We start from the raw sequence: 23,534 nt of genomic DNA on the forward strand, positions 1-23,534 counted from the left end.
ACCCATTCTAGACCTCTCATGATTTTAAACACCTCTGTCATATCCCCCCTCAGTCGTCTCTTCTCCAAGCTGAACAGCCCTAACCTCTTCAGCCTTTCCTCATAGGGAAGCTGTTCCATCCCCTTTATCATTTTGGTTGCCCTTCTCTGTACCTTCTCCATCGCAACTATATCTTTTTTGAGATGCAGCGACCAGAATTGTACACAGTGGTCTCACCATGGAGCGATACATAATAATTCCCAACATTCTGTTTGCTTTTTTGACTGCTGCAGCACACTGAGCCGACGATTTCAATGTGTTATCCACTATGATGCCTAGATCTTTTTCCTGGGTGGTAGCTCCTAATATGGAACCCAACATCATGTAACTACAGCAAGGGTTATTTTTCCCTATATGCATCACCTTGCACGTGTCCATCTGCCATTTGGATGCCCAATCTTCCAGTCTTGCAAGGTCCTCCTGTAATGTATCACAGTCCGCTTGTGATTTAAGTACTCTGAATAATTTTGTATCATCTGCAAATTTGATTACCTCACTCGTCGTATTCCTTTCCAGATCATTTATATATATATTGAAAAGCACTGGTCCAAGTACAGATCCCTGAGGAACTCCACTGTTTACCCTTTTCCACTGAGAAAATTAACCATTTAATCCTACTCTCTGTTTCCTGTCTTTTAACCAGCTTGTAATCCACGAAAAGACATCGCCTCCTATCCCATGACTTTTTAGTTCCCTGTACGTACCTGGATCAGTCCAGACAGTGGGTTATGTCCCCAATCCAGCAGATGGAGTCAGCACAAGCTTTGAGGGGGCGTATCCATATATACTACTACCCCCTCTGCAGGAGTTCAGTATCTTCTGACTCCAGCAGATGCGAGTAGGGGAATCAGGCTTCCCCTCCTTTTCCTTTTTCTTCACTTTCTAGCTTGATTATGGCTTGTTGTTGTCTTTTTCTGTGGATCAAGTTTGTATCAAGTTTGTATTAAGTTTAAAAAAAAAAAAAAAAAAAAAGGCAGAGTTCTTTCAACTTCTGGGGAGTGGCTTATCTTCCTTGTCTCTTCTCTGCGGCCTTGCTGTTTATTTCTCGTTGCAGCCAGGGGTAAGTTTGTTTTTTTTCCTTTGTAGTTTTTTTCCTTCACAGCTCAGCCCCCGGTGCCCGCGAAAGCCGGTGGAGCCGGCCTCTTCGCTCTTTACTCCCTCACCCGCGGCCATTTTACAGCTCCTCATGGGCTGCTGAGCCATTTAGGGAAAGATGTCTGGGGCGGGTCGTGTGGCCGGGAAGGCCCCCCCGCGGCACCCTCCTCTATTTTCGGACAGCGGGCAGTGCGGGCCGACCAGGCCCCCCCGCAGCGGCGCTTTTGTGCGCGTGGCCCCCCCCGTGGCTTTTTCTTTTCTCCTACAGCGATCCCGATGCCGCGGCCGTCCCGCTGTGCGGCCTGCGGAGACCCGGGGTCCCGGATTTCCCGGGAGGGCATCTGTGCACGATGCCTCCCCGGGGGGGAAGGTACCTCACAGTCCCTGACTGATTTCTCTTTTTTGCCCGGGCGGCGCGGGCCGGCCACTCCGCCATTTTTGGCGGGAACGGCGGCCATTTTACATTCTGAGCGCCCTGAGGCGCAGGCCACGAGGGGGAACGGATCCCTGGAGGCCACGAGGGAGAACGGATCCCTGGAGGACTCTACCAGCGGGGGTGTTCCCCCGATTTTGGTGCAGGAACCAAGCACCCAGAGCCAGGGAGCAGGAACCACGCCGCCCCCGAAGCGCACCCGAGCAGGCCGGGGTTCTCTCCGGAGTTTATCCTGCTCATGCATACCGCTTATCTGCAGGGGCTGGAAGCACCTGTGGGACCCCTCCCTCCTAAGATCCCTCGGATGTCGCCCTCGACGCCGGCCCCCCCCGACCCTCCGGGAGTGGGGGCCTCCCGCCTTCCTACCCGGGTCCGATCCACGCCCGCGGCAGTGGGGGCGGTGCCAGACCCAGCGGGACATGGACTTGACCTCTCGGACGGGGGACAAGGGGACGGCACGCAGGAGGGGGATGATCCGCGTACCCTACGCCTCTTCCAGAGGGAAGAGCTGGACGACCTCATCCCGCAGATCATCCAAGAATTAGATTTGGACCCGCCACCAGACCCGCCTGCCCCAGTAGCTCCCGCTGTCGTCACTTCTTCAAGGAAGGGAGATCCTGTCCTGGCGGCACTCCGGCCTAGGGCTCGGGCTTTTCCCATTCATGACTCGTTTTTACAACTTCTCACCAGGGAATGGGACACCCCGGAGGCCTCCCTGAAGAACAGCCGGGCTATGGAAAAGCCGTACCCGCTCCCCGAAGATTTTCTGGACCTCATCAAGGTCCCAAAGGTGGACTCCGCAGTGTCGGCGGTCACGAAGAGGACGACTATCCCAGTGACGGGAGGTGCGGCGTTGCGGACACACAGGATCGTAAGTTGGAAGTTTTCCTTAAGCGGGTTTTTCGAGGTCTCCGCTCTGGGTATGCGGGCGGTGATGTGCAGTTCGCTTGCCCAGCGGGCTAGTCTCCTTTGGGTGCAACAACTCCTCACGTCTCAGAACCTGCCGTCCGATGAGGCTGCCCAGGCAGATCGGCTAGAAGCCGCAGTGACGTATGGGGCGGACGCCTCGTACGACCTTTTTCGGGTCCTCGCAAGATCCATGGTTTCGGTAGTGGCAGCACGACGACTACTGTGGCTACGCAATTCGGCGGCTGATACGTCCTCTAAGTCGAGTCTGGGCTCTCTTCCCTTCAGGGGCAAGTTCCTCTTCGGGGAGGATTTGGACCAGATCATCAAGTCCCTGGGGGAGAACGCTGTTCATCGGCTGCCGGAGGATAGGTTTCGACCATCCAGAGCATTTTCTTCTTCTCAGACCAGAGCCAGAGCGCAACGGCGCTACAGGGGATACAGACAGGCGGGCTCCCGGTCATCCGCCCCCAGGTCTCAGCCCTGGTCGCGCTCCTTTCGCGGGCGTCTGCCCGCACGCACTACTCCCGGAACCGGGAACCCCTATACCAAGTCTTCACAATGATGCCAGTCTCGCCCACTCCCCTGTCCCCAAGATTGGGGACCGACTAACGTATTTCTACGCGGAGTGGGCACGGATCACCTCGGACCAGTGGGTCCTGGATACCATAAAACACGGCTACGCATTGGAATTTGTCCGCCCCCCGCAGGGAAGGTTCATCTTTTCCCCCTGTGGCTTGGACCTCAAGAGAGGAGCAGTGCAGCTGACTCTGGACAGACTCCGGGAGATAGGCGCTATTGCGCTCGTGCCCTTCGGAGAGGTGGGCTCGGGCCACTATTCCATCTATTTCGTCGTACCAAAGAAGGACGGTTCCTTCCGGCCTATCCTAGACCTCAAGGAAGTCAACAAATCCCTTCGAGTCGTTCGGTTCCGCATGGAAACGCTCCGGTCAGTGATTGCGGTGGTGCATCGGGGGGAGTTCCTCGCCTCCCTGGACTTAACAGAGGCCTACCTGCACATTCCCATCCGCCCGGACCACCACCGTTTCCTTCGTTTCAAAATTCTGGACCAGCATTTTCAGTTCACGGCTCTCCCGTTCGGATTGGTGACGGCGCCGCGCACCTTCACCAAGATCATGGTAGTCGTGGCGGCAGCTCTCCGGAAGGAGGGCATCCTGGTTCATCCTTATCTGGACGATTGGCTCCTCCGGGCGAAGTCATTCGATCATGGACGCTCAGCGGTGACTCGAGTAGTACGGTTTCTACATTCCTTGGGATGGGTAGTGAACTTCTCCAAGAGCTCCCTCATGCCCTCGCAACGCTTGGGTTTTTTTGGGGGGCGACCTTCGACACCCTACTGGGCAAAGTTTTTCTGCGCCAGAACAAAGCTCAATCCTTGCGGGATCACACACGACGGTTCTCTGCGTTACCAGAGCCCACCTCCTGGGACTACCTGCAACTCCTGGGAGTGATGGGGTCCACCATCGACCTTGTACCTTGGGCTTTCGCGCACCTCAGGACCTTACAGTGGGCGCTCCTCTCCCGTTGGAAACCAGTATCGCAGGACTACCAGATGATTCTCCCACTCCCGCAGAATGCCAGGGACAGTTTGGGCTGGTGGTTGGATCCGCCGAACCTGGCCCATGGCGTGTCCCTCGATCTGCCAAATTGGGTGGTGGTGACCACCGATGCCAGTCTAGCAGGCTGGGGTGCAGTCTGCGATCGAAGCGCCACGCAGGGGACGTGGTCCACGGTGGAGGCGAAGTGGTCAATCAACCGTCTGGAAACCAGAGCGGTCCGGCTAGCTCTGCGACATTTCCTCCCGCTTCTTCGGAACCGGGAAGTCAGAATCCTATCGGACAACGCTACCACCGTGGCCTACATCAACAGACAAGGAGGCACGCGCAGCCCGCGCTCGAGGCGGCGCTGCTGATGCAATGGGCGGAGCGTCATCTCGTCTGGCTAGCGGCCTCGCACATCGCCGGTGTGGACAACGTCCAGGCGGACTTCCTCAGTTGTCAACTGCTGGACCCCGGAGAGTGGTCTCTCTCCGACAAAGCGATGCAACTTCTCGTCCATCGGTGGGGGGCCCCCCACTTGGATCTGATGGCGTCCGCTCTCAACGCCAAGGCTCCACGCTTCTTCAGTCGCCGGAGAGAGCGCAGCGCGGAGGGAGTGGATGCCCTGGTCCTCCCGTGACCGCCACATCTTCTGCTCTACGCTTTTCCACCATGGCCCCTGGTGGGCAGGATGCTCTGCAGAATAGAAAGCCATCAGGGGACCGTGGTTTTCATCGCCCCAGAATGGCCCAGGCGACCCAGGTTTGCGGACCTGCTACAGCTGGTGATCGACGGGCCAATCAAGCTGGGGCACCTCCCCCAGCTCCTACATCAGGGCCCGGTATTTTTCGAGCAGGCAGAACTCTTCTGTCTTGCGGCCTGGCTTTTGAGAGGCGCCGCCTCCGGCGTCAGGGCTACCCGGAGGCAGTAGTATCCACGCTATTGCGGGCACGAAAGACATCGACATCGGCGGCCTATGTTCGAGTCTGGAAGGTGTTCGAGCTGTGGTGTACCAGCCAGGCCACGAGACCCGCTAAGGCTTCTGTACCTCAGATCCTTCAGTTTCTACAGGCGGGGGTGGAAAAAGGGCTCGCCTATACTTCACTATGGGTTCAGGTGGCCGCCCTTGGCTCGCTGTTGAGCGATGGGGGCTCTCTTCTACAGTATCCTGACATTGCTCGTTTTCTCAAGGGTGGCAAGCATATGCGTCCTCCGTTACGGAACCCTTGTCCCTCCTGGAGTCTTAACCTTGTGCTTCGCTCCCTGTCGGGACCACCGTTTGAGCCGCTGCGCAGCGCAACGATAAAGGATCTCACTCTCAAGACTGTATTTCTTGTGGCCATCTGTTCCGCTCGACGCATCTCGGAGCTGCAGGCTCTGTCGTATAGAGAGCCCTATCTCCGTTTCTCCGACTCTGGAGTTTCGCTTCGCACCGTTCCCTCCTTCCTTCCGAAGGTGGTTTCTGCATTCCATGTGAACCAGACGGTGGAGTTGCTGTCCTTCTCTTCCTCAGAGCCGAAGTCTCTCCGTCTCTTGAATGTCAAGCGCACTCTGCGCCTCTATCTGGAGGCTACAAATGAGTTCCGGACCTCTGACCATCTCTTCGTACTCTGGGCCGGTCCTAAGAAGGGGTCTCAGGCCTCGAAGACTACCATTGCCAGATGGCTGAAGGCTGGCATTGCTGCTTCCTACATTGGGGCGGGTCGGACTCCCCCACCCGGAATCGTAGCGCTTTCTACACGTTCTCAGGCGGCACCTCGCCTCTTCAGTCTCTGGACACTTTGGCGAGCAGGTTCTCCGAGCAGGCCTCGCAGGACCCCACCCGATTTAGGGAAGCTTGGGTACATCCCACTGTCTGGACTGATCCAGGTACGTACAGGGAAAAGAAAATTATTACTTACCTGCTAATTTTCGTTCCTGTAGTACCATGGATCAGTCCAGACGCCCACCGCGTTTGGGTTCTTGATCCTGCTCAGCTCTGCGCTACTTCTTGCTTGCAGTGTTCTGTGTCTTCACAGTCGTTTCTTTTCGCTGTTTTTTTTTCCAGCTCCCTACAAGTTGGTAGGATGTTTGCAGTTACTTGTTGCGGTTACAATTGTTTTCATTATCTGTTTCCACAAACTTGATCCTTCGGGGGTTTCTACTCTGGCTTTGATATACTCTATACTGAACTCCTGCAGAGGGGGTAGTAGTATATATGGATACGCCCCCTCAAAGCTTGTGCTGACTCCATCTGCTGGATTGGGGACATAACCCACTGTCTGGACTGATCCATGGTACTACAGGAACGAAAATTAGCAGGTAAGTAATAATTTTCTTTTTTCTTAGAAGCCTCTCATGAGAGACTTTGTCAAACACCTTCTGAAAATCCAAATACACTACATCTACCGGTTCACCTTTATCCACATGTTTATTAACCCCTTCAAAAAAATGAAGCAGATTTGTTAGGCAAAACTTCCCTTGGGTAAATCCATGTTGACTGTGTCCCATTAGATTTTTAGAATAGTTTCCACTATTTTTCCTGGCACTGAAGTCAGGCTCACTAGTCTATAGTTTTCTGGATTGCCCCTGGAGCCCTTTTTAAATATTGGGGTTACATTAGCAACTCTCCAGTCTTCAGGTACAATGGATGATTTTAATGATAGGTTATAAACTTTAACTAATAGATCAGAAATTTCATTTTTTAGTTCCTTCAGTACCCTAGGATGCATACCATCCGGTCCAGGTGATTTGCTACTCTTTAGTTTGTCAATCTGGCCTACTACATCTTCCCGGTTCACAGTGATTTCGTTCAGTTCGTCTGACTCATCACCCCTGAAAACCATCTCTGGAACTGCTATCTCCCCAACATCCTCATTAGTAAACATGGAAGCAAAGAATTCATTTAGTCTTTCTGCAATGGCCTTATCTTCCCTAAGAGCCCCTTTAACCCCTTGGTCATCTAATGGTCCAACCGACTCCCTCACAGCTTTCTTACTTCGTATATATTTTAAAAAGTTTTTATTATGAGTTTTTGCCTCTATGGCCAACTTCAATTCAAATTCTCTCTTCGCCTGTCTTATCAATGTTTTACACTTAACTTGACAATGCTTATGTTTTATCCTATTTTCTTCAGATGGAGCCTTCTTCCAATTTTTGAAGGATGTTTTTTTGGCTAAAATAGCCTCTTTCACCTCACCTTTTAATCATGACGGTAATCATTTTGCCTTCTTTCCACCTTTCTTAATGTGTGGAATACATATGGACTGCGCCTCTAGGATTGTATTTTTAAACAATGTCCAAGCCTGTTGAACACTTTTAACCTCTGCAGCTGCACCTTTCAGTTTTTTTCTATTTTCCTCATTTCTAATTTAAGTCTAATAAAAGATACTGGGGTCTGATTATAATCCTCTTTTCTCCAGAACTGATCTGGCTACTGGAAACCTGCACCTGAATGAAAGACACCCCTAGATGTTAATGCCTGCAGCAGAAAGCTTAAAGGATACACTTCTGGAGGTGCTTCAGCCTCGTAGAGGACTTCTTCAGCTTTCTCCTCCACATCGGACATGTCCACTGGAGCCTTCTCCATCTTGAAAGCTGTGATCCACTGCTTGGGCATGGATTCCACAAAGCCAAACTTCCCGCCTTCTTTCCTGTTGGCAGCAAGAGTTATTCCTCTCCCTGTGCACCCCACCATCACCCCCAGGTCTCCTCCCTGTGCAGTGCACATCACTATCTCACCTCCCCCCTGTTAGGGATGACAGTACATGTATATATAGGTGGGAGGGATTTTGAGCCAAATGTTCTTTCTCAGGGTTTTCCCTCTGTCCCTCCACGGTCCTCTGAGAGGCACAGAACTGCCTGCAGACTGTGGTACACGTACATCCTCGATATGGCCTAGAGGCAGAGCCATCCTTGGATGGTGGGGAAGCAACTGGCCTCAGACCCCCATACTCTGTCGGGCTCCATGCGGCCACAAGAGCTCCACCCATTATATTACTTCATCTTCTGGAGCACCGGCGGCCTCAGAGGCACTGGCAGGGACCTGGGGAAACCCCTCCCCTCCTCCAAATATTCTATCTTGGGTGGGGTCCTGCTCCAGCAGATTCATCCTGGGCCCCACACTCCCCCTAGGGTCAGCCTGCCTTTGGGTGTTACTTTTCAGCAACAGCTGGACTTCCATCTCATGGGCTGTAAATGCTACATCCTGTGCATCTCTAGTTCCTGCTGGCCTACAGATGAGAAGCCAGGTCTGGGAACTGAACTCGGGTCTTGTGCATGGCAGGGCTATGGATGGGGCTGCCAACTGGCTCCAGATTTTCATGACAGGTTGATCCGGTCCTGGTTTTACTCCCCTGCCTGCAGGTACTTATTAGTCTTGCTTTTCTCAGGGAATGCGACAGGGAAATCAGAATAAATCCCAGCTTGCAAAACCAGAACTGGATCAATCTGTCCTGAAAATCAGGAGCCAGTTGGCAACCCTAGCTATGGAGCCATCAGAACGGCCCCCAGTCATTTTCAACAAGAGCTGACCTGACTTTCTTGTCATTCTCCAGGGCCTTCTGGATGAGCTCTGTGATTTCGGTCACTTTCACGCCAGCTATCTTGCTGCACCGCAGGACCTGGGTGTAAAGCGATAAAGATCCCCGCTCAGCACAGAAACTCACTGTGCTATGTCTGGATCCAAACAAAGATCACCAATGTCCCCCAGACATTCCAAGAATTTCACAGTTCGGATGCCTTGAAAAATGTCCAGGTATTAAACTCATGCAAATTATTACAACATGAGAACAGACGGATTTGTTGTCAAATCTGTTTGGAGCTGGATTGTACTGCAGTTTTGGTTTTTTTGGGGGTTTTTTACATTGTTTGGCAGTGCCATGAGCCTTCATTCACAGCTAACTGGGGATGTTTTGGCTCCTGTTTTATTTCCCCCCCAGCTCGCTCAGTCCAGCCATTGCAGTTAGCGGGGGTGGGCCTTCGGGAGTCCTGGCCATTAGGTGAGCGACAGCCAAGATTCTCTGCCCCCCAGGGGCTTTGAACGCTGTCTCCACAGCATTCCTAGCCTCAGCCGGCCACGCAAACGGAAGACCTGGCACCAGGGCCGGGAACCGAGCCCCTGCACAACACTACCTCAGGCCGGCCTACAGCTCCGTTTTTAATTTGCCATAAGCTGAGTGGTGGAAATACGATCATATATAAATTAAACATATGGGTACTATTCTTTCATGAATAAATATACAATATATACCTGTGTCTATTGTCATCAAAATTTATTTACTTTAATTACAAACTCATAATAGCATTAAAAATTGTATAACATTATCCACACATACCAAATTCATCCACATAACATAACATAATATTGTCTATTGCACATATCCCTATTACATTAAAATACATACATTTTCCATCATTATGACATACATATGGCTAATTCCCTTATCCAACAATTATACAATTCCCAACTACTTCCCTACCATTTACACCTCCCACATATTACTGGATTATATCTTCATATTTCTTCACACAGTTCCCACAAAATTTATTCTCATAATAATTTTTACTCAAAAGCACCCAAAATTTTCTCTTGATATTTCCTCACAAAACTCCCGACGAGAGACTCTCATTTCACCCGATGGTTTCCTCAGGGGATCACTACTAAGCTATTATTTCTTCATTACCATTTCAGGGAACATCCACTCAATCGTTAACCTTATTGTTCTTGTTGTACATTTATTTATTTATTTATTTAATTTATTTTACTATACCGATGCTCAAGACTAGGTCTTATCGTACCAGTTTACAATGTAACTGAGGGGAAACCAATTAACATCAAGGTAGAAAGTAAAGTTACATTAAACAGGGAGCGTAAAACCTGGGCAATGGAAGACAGTACAGAATTTAAACTAAGAAACAATTAGAGAGAGATAAATATATCTCTCTAATTCCAACAATTCCTCCACAATATCTCCACAATTCCAACAATTTGAACTCAGAAATCACACCACCAAAATGCCGCAGCATTTTGGTAATATAAGATAGTCGAGTCGGCTTGGAAATTTGTCTTACAATGAATACAGGTTTGGTGTGATTTCTGAGCTCAAATTGCTGGAATTGTGGAGAACGTTAGGTGAGGTGCGGAGTGGTCAAACAAAAGTAGTATTGGCGTGGAACCCCATGTAGACGCTATAAGGATGGTGACGCATTATTGAAGTTGATGAAATTATATTTGTGGAGAAGTATAGAGAATGTGTATTGGTTGAGAACCGCGTCGGCCAACAGCTCGAACGGTGACAATAGGAGGTATTCAAAAGGGAAAGAGACAGTAGACTAAGGAAAAGTTCCGTATGTACAACAAGAACAATAAGGTTAACGATTGAGTGGATATTCCCTGAAATGGTAATGAAGAAATAATAGCTTAGTAGTGATCCCCTGAGGAAACCATCGGGTGAAACGAGAGTCTCTCGTCGGGAGTTTTGGGAGGAAATATCAAGAGTAAATTTTGGGTGCTTCTGAGTAATAAATATTATGAGAATAAATTTTGTGGGAACTGTGTGAAGAAATATGAAGATATAATCCAGTAATATTTGGGAGGTGTAAATGGTAGGGAATTAGTTGGGAATTGTTGGATAATTGTTGGATAAGGGAATTAGCCATATGTATGTCATAATGATGGAAAATGTATGTATTTTAATGTAATAGGGATATGTGCAATAGACAATATTGTGTTATGTTATGTGGATGAATGTGGTATGTGTGGATAATGTTATGTGTGGATAATGTTATACAATTTTTAACGGTATTATGAGTTTGTAATTAAAGTAAATAAATTTTGATGACAATAGACACAGAAAATACGATCATGCAATACCAATGTTATATCCCTCATCACGTCCAAGCCTGGATTTTCTGTGTGATACAGAAAACTGCAAAAGCACCAGTACATAATCATAGGTAGTAAATATTTACCAGAATTATCACTCACTGCCTGGTTTAAAAAATACAATTTTCTATGTGGTGCAGGCCCTCATGTTTGGTCCTTTGCCACTACAAATGTGCCTTTATATTATTTCAGATTGTGATCACTTAACCTCTACTCTTAGGTTCATGGCGATTTGCACAGTGTAGAGAGGACGAGGTCTGGGGTTTGCCTGTCTCTTTAAGGAAGCGTTTAGAAGTGGACACTAGGGGTATGCGCCCTGGTTCAATATAAGCTGGTGTTCATGGATTTTTGGGGGGGTCTGAGTCTGAGCTGAGAGAGAGTCTGGGGCTGGGGATCTCTCTCCTCCTCTGCAGATGAATTTAAGAGAGTACCTTTGGTGGGACTGCTGGGTTATCGAATTCCAGAAAGGCTGCTTTTTCTAAGCCGCTTGGCCACCCAGAGGGGCTCATGGGAAACAGCTACTGCTTTGAGCACCCTGGGACCCTGTCCAGAGCCCTGTCTGAGAAGAGTCTAGAGAGGGGACGTGAGCACCGAAGAGTGACTAATCTACCCGGGACGTGTAAGAACCAGATTGAGATCAGTTTGAAGCCAATACAGAGGAAGAGATGCAAAAGTGAAATTGGGGGGGGGTTTTTCCCCCCTCTGCTTCTGATGTGTTTTATCTTTGCTGGTGATTTTTATTATCATTCTTCCATTAACTGCTGGTAACCTCAGAAAGAAAATAAAAGTGTCTATGGTATTTTGACACCTTAATAAATTCCAGGGCCTGTGTCTGTAAATGTGAGTGCGCCAAGGGAAGAGGAGACTGACGGACTTGTGGCTCCTAGGGTGCGGTCAGATAATTCACAGAATGGAAAGGGGCATCTGATATTGCTTCCTTTCTCCTGCAAGAGACTACGCAACCCTTGCTTCTGTGCCAGGCCCACCACACCCTCTGTTTTAATTCATGTTTCTCTTATTTTACACGCCCCACCATGGATTTAGCCACCAAAGAAAGCATTTAGGAGATATAAAAATAAATAAATACATAAATATCATCTAACAAATATTCAGCAATGTACAGCACAAAGCATTATCTATCTATAATAAGAATCTGGCTTTACAGACTTCCTTTCATCCAAAATAGGGCTTCAACGTGCTTTGCTCTGCACGCAGCCAGTCCTGGTCACGCAGTCAGCTTGTGGACACTGCACATCAGCCCTAGCGTAACTCGCTGCATCCGCGAGCTTCACCCCAAGCCTAGTGCTGTAGAAAGATGGAAGGGAGCCCAGGGTTACCTGTTCCTTCAGCAGCATGATGCCACCACTGGACTGCACGGTGCAAATCTCACGGTGCTTGTTCATGGCGATCACCAGCAGCCCGTCCAGCACGCGCTCCTCCCTCTCACTAGGGATCCACCAGCAGGTACGTCCTACAAGCAGCAGGTTTCCAAGGCAAGTTACACCCAAGGTTTCTGGCCCACCTTGCACCTAAAGCAACACTCGGCTTTCCCTGAACAATGCTTTCAGGATAACAAAGCAATTCAATGAAGAAAGCTGGAAACATGTACCTTCTGCTTTAACTCTTTACAATTAATTGTGCTCTCTCTCTCATCTGAACAATGCCATAAGAAAAGTACCACCACCTTGCTGGGTCAGACCAAGGGGACATTTTTCTTACCTGTTAATTTCCATTCCATCAGTCCTGCTACACAAGTCCAGGCCTCAACAAGTGGGTTGCTTCCCTCTGCCAGCAGATGGAGACAGACTATACTGTTTTCTTACTGACATCCCAGCCACTACTTAGGAGTGATCTAAGCAGAAGGGATCCAGCATCTTTCTGGCAAACTTCAGATCAGAGCCCCCTCCATTACTAATACAAGAAGAAGCTTCTCTGAAACCTAAATAGAGAACAGAAAGAACCAACCATAAGACAAAACAAAGTAACAATCAAAGCAACGGGCAGTAAGCACGGTACCAGTGTGAGGAGACAGTCTTGCTTCCCCCGTGGGTCCTGGACTGGTGTAGCAAAGGCTAATGGAAAGGAAACCAGCAGGTAAGAAAAATGTCCCCTTCCATTTCGTCCAGCTACACCAGTCCAGGCCTTAAGTGAGAAGTAGCAAAGCTCTGCCTCCGTGGGCAGGTGGGAGCGAGAGCAGCATGGACAACCCCGGCTCCCTCTACGTGCCAAAACATTCAGCATAGGGGAGTCGGGATGACCGTCAGGGAGAGTGAAAAATTAAATTTAAGATTATATCTTTCTATGCTATAGAAAGATATAATCACATAGTGGTTATTACGTATATAGCTACCCCACATCACTACACATCGAAGAGTTCCCCAGGAGTGGTTGGTGGCTGATAATATTATAGGACAGGGAAATCGAGGTTTGGTTCTTTGTAGTTGAGACCATGCTCCTGGCAGAAATCTGGACCATGTCATACAGAGCATCGGCCACATAGGCTCTCCCCACCTCTAAACGGGCCGCCCGTGCTGCTTCAGACACCGTTCCTGAATGCTTGTCATGTGCCTCTCTGCATCAGACATCCGTACACAGCTGCCTGAAGGCTCAAAGCTGAGACTTCAAAGAGCCGCTTGAGTAGGATCCCAGCTTCCTATCCTGGACATCCTTGAGAGCCGCCGCTCTCGTTACCGGGATGGTCATCTTTTTAGTAACAGCTGACCTGGCTGCATCCACCTTGGGAATTCTCCACAATTCCAAAGTCTGTTCCGGCAAGGGATATAACTTCACCATAGCCCTAGCAACCTTCAGGCCCGCTCAGGAGATTCCCATTCTCGATCTACCAACTTCTTCACCTGCTTTCGCAATAGGAAGTGGTAGAAGGGACGTGCAACCCCTCCAGGAGCAGGATCACCCCTTCCTTGTCCGAGTTTTCCTAGGCAGCTTTGATCCCGAGCTCCTCCAGAACCTGGGGAATCAATGGACCCAATTCCTCCCTCCTGAACAGCCAAACCATTCACGGATCATCTCCTTCCGCAATCGGAACAGCATCCGGGTCCTGAGCGTCCAAATCCTGCATGGGGTCTCTCAAAGCATCCAATGGATTCTGGTCCGGGTCCTGCCCTGGATCTCCCAGGGTACCAACAGGGTCCTTGTCCGGTCCCACCAGACCCCCTTGAAGCTGTTCAGGATCATTCAGGCTATGCAACGAATTTGTCCTCCTCCGGGCATGCCCGAGTCCCAGCATACACAGGATCCCTCCTGACTCCACGGGCCCTCTAGCCTTTTTGGCCATCCGGGACTTCCTACGCAAGGGTCTCTTTGCCCCTAACTCCTTCTTCACTAAATAAGCCTTATGAAAGAGAAGCACAAACCCTGTGGAAAAAGCTTCCGGGTCCGAGAAGGAAGATTCCTGATCAGCTTCTTCACGAGCCCCTCCACGTCCCCTGCCACCAGCAGATTCCTTTCCCACAAGCAAGAGTGTGGGGGGAGAATCCTGGGGCTCAGAAATAGCAAGCTGCACGTCAGCATGTGGTGCCAAAATGGCCGCTGGCTCCTCTGATCCTCCCAGGAGCCTCCAAAGCCATCCCAGCTGCCTGCACCTTTCTGCCATTCCCCGGGGATCCTGCCACCCCCACCCCCCTCCTCACGAGGCACATTTGCAGCAAAACGAGGCTGCATCGAGGTGAGCTTGTCTCAAACCGCAGCCACGGCAAAGTCTGTCGTGCTGAGTGGGAGCCGGCAAGTCGGGGCGGTTGGGCCTGTACACGCGGTCAGGCCTAAAAATAAACAGAGCCTCTGCTATCGCACTCGCCGCTGTCCAGGCGCTGAAATTCAGCACTCAGCCGACCCTGAGAAGGCAGGCAATTTGGCCCGCTCACTCTGGCCTGCCTCTTGGCAGGAAAACAAATACTTACTCGCTCCTCAGCCCTGCAGAGCACCTCCGCTGCTGCCAATTTCTCTGCTTCATGTCTATCCCTTCTTTTTTTTTAAACTAAATTACAGAGACAGGCTACAACTAAAAAGGGGAGAGAACTACGCCCCTGCTTCTGGAGAAGGAAGCTGAGGAGACAGGCCCACCGAGAGAGAGAGGGCCCAAAGGGGGAGAGGGAACCAGGACCTCTGGCTATCTACCCCCCCGCCCCGGTCAAGAAGGGCCAAGTCCGGACAGGGATTACCAACCTCCCCACTCGCTCTGCTCCACCCCAAGGGATGGACTACAAAGGAATCTAACACTTAGGGGAGCCAAATCCTCTTATCTTATGTTTTCTTCAAACAACTCTGGACTGCAGGTTTGCACCTCTACCATCTGCTGGAGACACTGATGGACTGCAGGTGGCACTCTCGGTTATGTAGCAGTGCCTCAAAGTTTTGTTCTCTGCCTCCATCTGCATAAACCCACTCATCTGGACTGATCTGGGGTAGAAACAGGAATTATTTTGTCATTTTGTGATTATGTAAAGGAAAATTAGGTTCTTACCTTTGCTAATTTTCATTCCAGTAGTACCATGGATCAGTCCAGACAGCTGGGTTATGCCTCCCCTCCAGCAGATGGAGTCAGAGAGAAAACTGAAAGCACCCCCTAGATATACTGGTGTGCCTCCTGCGGTCCTTCAGTATATGTGATATCAAAGCAGAAGCACTACACACAAAGTCCTTCCACAAAAATTTTTTTTTTTTTTTTTTTTTTTTTTTTAAAACAGTGACCAGATCAAGTAGCCACGTCCTTGAAACAGGTAAAAAAACCAGAAACAACAAACAGGACACCACAAGTGTACAACAAGAACGCTATAAAATAGCAACCGGCCCCATGACACTGAGGCGACCGACACAAGACAGAAAACTGCAATGAAAACGACAGACTACGAGCGGACTCCCAGAAGCACCAAGGGCGGGCGTCTGGACTGATCCATGGTACTACTGGAATGAAAATTAGCAAAGGTAAGAACCTAATTTTCCTTTCCCAGTACGTACCAGGATCAGTCCAGACAGCTGGGATGTACCCGAGCCGCCTTAACTGGGGTGGGACCCTGAGAGTCCCGCTCGAATCACACTGCTCCCAAAGGACTCTGCAGGAGGTCCCCGGACATCCAGGCGATAATGCCTGGAAAAAGTATGCCAGGATTTCCATGTGGCCGCCCTGCATATCTCTTGGCACGAAACCAAGTGATTCTCTGCCCATGAAGTCGCTTGAGAACGCAGAGAATGAGCCTTAAGTCCAGCGGGAACAGGCTTACCACAGCCAACATACGTGGACGCAATAGCACTTTTCAACCAGCGTGCAATCGTAGCTTTGGACGCTTGAAGACCCTTCCTGGGTCCACTCCACAACACGAAAAGGTGATCTGACTTTCTAAAGTCATTCGTAACCTCCAAATAGCGTAAGAGAATCCGACGGACATCCAAACGCCTCAAGTCCCGACCCTGAGCAGACTGTAGGTCCTCGTCCGAAAAGGAAGGTAATTCCACCGTTTGGTTGACATGAAACGTGGAAACCACCTTAGGTAGGAAGGAAGGAACAGTTCGTAGGGAAACCCCGGACGCCGAAATGCGCAAAAACGGTTCCCTGCAAGAGAGAGCCTGAAGCTCCGACACCCGACGAGCCGAGGAAATGGCGACAAGGAAAACAGTCTTAAGGGTGAGATCCTTCAAAGAAGCCGCCTTAAGAGGTTCAAACGGAGCCACACACAAACCGCGGAGTACCAAGTTCAAGTTCCAAGACGGACAGGGAAGCCTGACGGGAGGACGCAAGTTTCTAACCCCTCGCAAAAAACGAGCCACATCTGGATGACTCGCAAGGGAAGAACCTTCGACCTTGCCCCTCAAGCAGCCCAAAGCCGCCACCTGAACTCGAAGCGAATTATACGCCAACCCCTTCTTCAATCCATCCTGTAAGAACATAAGGATATCCGCCACTGACGAACGTCTGGCCGACGTACCTGCCGTGTCACACCAATCATGGAAAACCTTCCAAACCCTCGCGTAGGCGAGAGTAGTGGAAGATCGACGCGCCCGAAGGAGAGTAGACACCACCGCGTCCGAATAACCTCTCTTCTTCAACCGCTTCCTCTCAAAAGCCAAGCCGCCAGACAAAAACGATCCGCCAGATCGAAAAATACTGGACCCTGCCGAAGGAGATTGGGAAGATGACCGAGACGCAGTGGGCCGTCGACTGCCAAGTTGACCAGATCCGCGAACCACGGGCGCCGCGGCCATTCCGGAGCCACGAGAATCACCGGACCGTGATGGGACTCTATGCGCCTTAGCACTTTCCCCACCAGCGGCCACGGAGGGAACACATAAAGAAGAATGTGACGAGGCCACGGAAGGGCTAGCGCGTCCACCCCTTCTGACGCGTGCTCCCTTCTCCGACTGAAGAAGCGTGCCGCCTTTGCATTTTGACGAGTCGCCATGAGGTCCAAGCGCGGAGTCCCCCAACGCCGCGCGATGAGAGCCATCGCTTCCAACGAGATCTCCCATTCTCCTGGATCTAGGTGCTGCCGGCTGAGGTAATCCGCCTGAACGTTGTCCACGCCGGCGATGTGGGTGGCCGCGAGACGCTCTATGTGCCTTTCCGCCCAGGACATCAACAGCGCCGCCTCGGACGCTACTGCTTGGCTTTTCGTGCCTCCTTGTCGATTTATGTACGCCACTGTGGTCGCATTGTCCGACAGAACTCTTACTGCTCGTCCGCGTACCAGCGGAAGGAGACAACGCAAGGCCAGGCGGACCGCTCTGGTCTCCAAGCGGTTTATGGACCAAGTCGCCTGGAGTGCTGACCAGGTGCCCTGGACTGCACGGGACTGGCAGACCGCACCCCAGCCCGACAGGCTGGCATCCGTCGTCACCACCAACCAAGACGGGGGTTCGAGGTCCACCCCCTGTAGGAGATTGGCCGGAATCAACCACCAAGAGAGACTGGAGCGAGCCGGCTCCAGAAAAGGCAATTCCATCCCGTACTCCTCCGAGCGGGGATCCCAGCGAGATAGAAGCGCTCTTTGTAACGGACGCATATGCGCAAAAGCCCATTGTACCATTTCCATAGTAGACACCATATGACCAATGACTTGTAAATAATCCCAGACCGTGGGAATCTCGAGCTCTAACAGACGTCGTACCTGAGTCATGAGATTGAGCATGCGTTGCTGCGGAAGAAAAACCTTGCCCATCAAGGTGTCGAACCGAGCTCCCAGGAACTCCAGCTGTTGGGTTGGTTCGAGTCTGCTCTTCGCAAAGTTGACTACCCAACCCAACCTCTGCAGCTGGCGCACCACTAAGGAGACCGCCCGGGTGCATGCCTCGTGCGACTTCGCTCGAATGAGCCAATCGTCGAGATAGGGATGTACCAGGACGCCTTGCCGGCGGAGGGAAGCCGCTACCACCACGAGAACTTTGGTGAACACCCTCGGCGCGGTGGCCAACCCGAAGGGGAGGGCGCAAAACTGGTAGTGGTCCCCCATTACCATGAACCTCAAGTACCTTTGATGCCGTTCTCTTATTCCGATGTGCAGATAGGCCTCTGTCAGATCCAAAGAAGCCAAGAATTCTCCCTTGTGGACGGCCGCAATAACAGACCGGAGGGTCTCCATCCGGAAGCGGGGCACACGCAACGCCTTGTTTACTCCCTTGAGATCCAGAATGGGTCGGAAGGTGCCCTCCTTCTTGGGCACCAGGAAGTATATGGAATACCGACCCGTCCTGAGCTGGTCCCAGGGAACCGGAACCACCGCCCCCAGAGCCTGTAGATGGGCGACCGTTTGGGCTATAGCTACCTGTTTTTCTACGGGCCCGCACGGCGATACCAGGAAGAGATCCCGGAGGGGACGTACAAAATCCAACTCGTAGCCGTACCGAACCACGTCGAGGACCCATTGATCCGAAGTAATTGCGGCCCACTCCTCCCAGAACCGGGACAACCGACCTCCGATAACGGGCACGGAGGAGTGGGCCCGCGCACCTTCATTGTGCGGGCTTGATGGCAGGAAAGCCTTGGGAAGAGCCTCCACGTAGAGGCCTCCTGCCACGAAAGGAAGAAGAAGACCAGGCCTGGGATCTCGTCGTCTGCTGCCGCTGGGAGAAGGAACCTCCTCTTCCCCCACGGAAACGCCTTTGTCCACGAAAGCGAGCCCTGGCGTTACCAAACGACCGAGGTTGCCGAGGCTTATCCTCCGGCAGCTTGTAAACCTTGTTGTCACCCAGATCCTTAATGAGCTGGTCCAGCTCGTCGCCGAACAGCAACTTGCCCTTAAAGGGAAAGGAACCTAACCTCGCCTTGGAGGTGGCATCCGCCGACCAACGACGGAGCCACAGCAACCTCCTGGCTGAGACCGCCGAGGACATAATACGAGCCGATGTGCGCAACAAGTCATACAAGGCATCCGCTGTATAAGCGACCGCCGCTTCAACACAATTCGCCTGCTCAGCCTCACCCGGAGGTAGCTCCTGCATGGTCAGCAGCTGTTGAACCCAGCGGAGGTTGGCCCTCTGTACAAGGCTGCTGCAAGCCGCTGCTCGGACCCCCAGTGCCGCCACATCAAAAATACGCTTTAATAAGACCTCAAGCTTGCGGTCTTGGAGGTCCTTCAGCGCTATACCCCCCGTCACGGGGATAGTCGTATGCTTGACCACAGCCGTGACAGCCGAATCTACCGCGGGTGTCTTCAACAGTTCCAAAGAATCCTTAGGTAAGGGATATAACTTTTCCATGGCTCGATTCACGCGCAGGGAAGCCTCTGGCAGTTCCCATTCCTTCGAGACAATCTGCAGCACCTTGTGATGGAAAGGAAAAGTCTGAGGAGGGGCCCGAAGCCCTGCCATCGCGATATCCCCCGTGGACGAGTCCGCCTCTTGAGGCGGCGTCGTTAACTCTAGCTCCTGCAGCACGTGGAGAATAAGGGCACTTAACTCCTCCTTAGCAAATAGACGGAGCACCTGAGGGTCATCCCCCTCTACGGACCCCTGCTCGTCCGTCGTTAGCAAATCCGGAGCCCCCGGGGACTCTGGAGCGGCCCCTGTATCGCTCAGGTCCTCAGCTCCCCCCCCCCGCGGGCGGGGAGCCGTAGCCCCGGCAGACCCCACCCCCGGAGGACTCCCCTGGGGTAGGGGAGACTTTTTGGGCACCTTCGGGGGAGGGGGCACCTCCAGCTCCCAGCCGGACTCTGCCTGTAAAAACGCCTTGTGCATTAAAAGCACAAACTCCGACGAAAAAGGCACTGACCTTTTAAAACCTTTCTTCGGGGCATCCGCTGAGGGGGGGCCTCGAGGCGACCCCACATCGGGCTGAGAGCGCGGGCTGCGTGCGTCCGGCGAGGGGGGAGGGGAGTTCTCCTCCTCCGAAGCTGAAAAATCCTCCTGCCGCGTGGCCAAGATGGCCGCCGCACTCCTCCCCGAGGGAGGAGGGGCCGAAGACCGGCTGCCTGAGGCGCTGCTTTGCCGCGACGCAGAGGGGCGAGGAGAGCGGCTGCGGGCAGCGCTCGGCCCCCCCGAGGGTCCCTCGCCCCCGGGAAGACATCGGGGGCAGAGACCCTCGCGGGAGAGTCGCGCCCCCGCCTCCCCACATGTCTGGCAAGCCGAGGATCGCGGCATCCTAGGAGTGAGCCCTGAAGCCCTGAAGTGACGGCGAAAATGGCGCCAAAAAAAAAAAAAAAACAAACTCTGGTGAGCAGAAATTCGGAAGCTAACGCGCGCCGGGTGGACTAGCCACCCCCTCCGGGGTCCGAAAGGGCACGGGCAGGCTTTTTGTTCGGGGTTAAGCAGGGGAGCTCACTGCCTGTCCCCAACAGGTCTTAAATGACTCTTCAGATTGACTTTTTTTTTTTTTTTTTTTTAACCCCCTTCAGGGCCAAATCCCTGGTATGGGGGGGGAGGGTGACCGGCCCACCGGTAAACTCTCCCCCAGCCCCACGGACACTCTATCCCGGGAAGAAGAGGAGGGTATGACCCTCCGAGCCTGCCCCACACTTAACCACTAAACTCGCAGCGCAAGACAATTAACAAAGACAAACAGGCAGACAGAGGACAGAAAAGACGAACCAATTGATCTAGTCCCTTGTCTCCCCCTTTTCTTTTTTTTTTTTTTTTTTTTTTTCCAGTACCAAGAAACTGACCAGACCAGAACCGCAGGTTATGCCTCTCAATCTGCTGGAGTCAGAGAATATACTGAAGGACCGCAGGAGGCACACCAGTATATCTAGGGGGTGCTTTCAGTTTTCTCTCTGACTCCATCTGCTGGAGGGGAGGCATAACCCAGCTGTCTGGACTGATCCTGGTACGTACTGGGAATATTGATTATCTATTGTAAATCACCCCTGGATTTATAGGAAATGGATGTGATTCATAAATACAATTATTATTATTATTATTAGTAGTAGTACTATTATTATTATTCATACATAGAATAGGGTGTCTTCGTTTTAGGATCGGCTGGGTTCTTCCAAGTGACCTGGACTGGCCACTATCAGAGAGGGGATTCTGGGCTGGATGGATCTTTGGTCTGACCCAGCCTGGCATTTCTTATGTTCTTACGATTGCTTAAAAGTTAAACAGGCCGATGCAATTTTGGTGCGGGGAGAACGGGCGCCAATCGACCTCTCCGGGGCATCCGATTCAATATTTAAATCACCCTTCATGGGAAAAAGAGGAGGAGCTAGGGGAAATTGTGCAGGCCTAGCACCTCCTCGGCAGCGGGTGCCCAGGAGACGTCGGCTATCAGCCGGTTAGGAAAACAGACGCTCGTTAATTCAGCGTCCCTTTTCCTAACCTGACCACTGGCACTTTTTTTTTTTTTAAATGTTGTCCTCCTTTTTGTTCCTCTGACTTAATATCGCCATGATATTAACTTGAAGGAAGTACAGAAAAGCAGTATTTTCTGCTTTTCTGTACAGCGTTTGAGCTGCGTCGGGTGCACATTTTTTTTTTTTTTAAATTAATCGGGGGGAGAATAGCTAATAGACTCATCAACATGCATCTGCCTGTGATGAGCGCTATTAGCTTTGCAGGGAATCGGACTCGCATTTTGGACGTCCTAATCCTCTTACAGCATAAGGGGTTGTGGATGGACATCCAAAACCCGCACCCAACCACAGGTTAAACAATGTGCTCGGCTGAGCGCACTGTATATTGCATCAGCCTGAAAGATATAACAAAACACTATATCCTAATCGCACGTACATGCCCTCCGAGCCGGGTGGTACTCACAGAAACAGAAATTAGGAAGCCCATCTAGTCACTGCCCAATTTATTTCCCGCTGCAGTGCTATAGCTTGATCACTTCTTTGCAGGTAAGGATTCTGTGGCCTACTCACCCCTGCTGAAAGAAGGCGAAGCTCACACAGATGGGCATGTGATGGATACTCAGCGGCACTGGGTCCCGCTCTTCTGGGGTGTACTACAGAGAAGAGAAGAGAGGAGGAGGAGGAGATACACACAATAAAGCACAGGGAAGGACACTGAAGGGACAGGAAGGAAACCTGTCAGCAGTCTCGGGAGAGAAGAAGCAGGACGGGAATTCTCACTGTCTATTTAGTACAAGATCAGAGGCCCTGCCGCCACAGATGGAGGATCACATACCCATATACAGCCACATACACTGGTTATGATGGTCACTGAATGCTGGCAGCTGGTTTACACTCCTGGCCCATACACGCTACACTTTCTCTTTTTAATAATACTTTAAGGGGCTGGCAAAGTGTCAGCACCACTGCACTATGAGTACCAGTGGCCTGGGGCAGGGTGGGGAAGGAAAGGAAAGGCAGCATAAATAGATTTGCTTCAGTCATGAGCCACTCGGCCACTTATTCTCCTCTCGCAACATGACCTGGAGACAGGGAGGTAAGTTAGGTTACCTGACCAGTTACAAAAATCAAGTGACCAGGACGTGACATAGCAGAGTCCCACCCTCAACCCAAAATGCAGCAAGAGACACAGGGCCAGACTGAAAAAAAGGGAACCCGGAGTGGAGTCTGGCACTGAGGCTGCCTCTAGGTCAGGGGCAAGCTGAGGGTGCAGGACCTGACCACCTAGAGACAACCCACCTGCAGCAGCAGCAGGAGGCAGGGAATTAGGACCCATGCAACCCTGGGATAAGCCCTAACCTGAAACCGAGGCTTGGTTTCAGGTTAGGGCAGGTCGAGCTCTCTACAGAGGAGACCGACACCATCGCAGACCTACTCACAGGAAAACTGAGAGATGGACACTGACTAAGGTCAGTCTTTGACGAACCTGGCTATCTGCTACTTTTACAAGAGACTTCACAATGTAATGTAAATAATTCATCCTAAATGCTCAGTTATCTTACTTTAATTCTCTCCCCAGTTATATGATCCTTGTTGTAATGTAACTTTTGATCTCTTTGCACTTGTTTATGTTCCATCTTTGTTCACACCCCCTTGTTATATGTAAACCGGCATGATGTGGTTTCTAATCACAAATGCCGGTATAGAAAAACTCTAAATAAATAAATCTGGGAATTAGAGAAATTCCAAGGCAACCCCAGGCATAAGAATGCACACATTTTGTGTTTGAATTTGTTTTCTTTTTTCTTTCCTGATACGCTGGGGTGGGGAAGAGTTGTTCTGGGCACCTTCTTAGTAAGAGTGGCTGGCAGTTCACAAGGTGGCCCTGGATTCGGTCCTTTTGC

At 51.2% G+C, this 23,534-nt stretch overlaps 1 protein-coding gene across 1 annotated transcript in view; it reads right to left on the minus strand.

The window, feature by feature from the left end:
• Window positions 1-23,534, minus strand: part of EXOSC9 (exosome component 9) — a 75,228-nt gene that overhangs the window by 19,989 nt on the left and 31,705 nt on the right. The window contains 5 exon segments of the mRNA XM_029592958.1: window positions 7,518-7,664; window positions 8,545-8,633; window positions 12,235-12,348; window positions 12,350-12,368; window positions 22,201-22,283. Coding sequence (XP_029448818.1) covers window positions 7,518-7,664; window positions 8,545-8,633; window positions 12,235-12,348; window positions 12,350-12,368; window positions 22,201-22,283 — 452 coding nt within the window.

Source organism: Rhinatrema bivittatum, chromosome 1 (genome assembly GCF_901001135.1).
Source record: "Rhinatrema bivittatum chromosome 1, aRhiBiv1.1, whole genome shotgun sequence".
Taxonomy (NCBI): Eukaryota; Metazoa; Chordata; class Amphibia; order Gymnophiona; family Rhinatrematidae; genus Rhinatrema; species Rhinatrema bivittatum.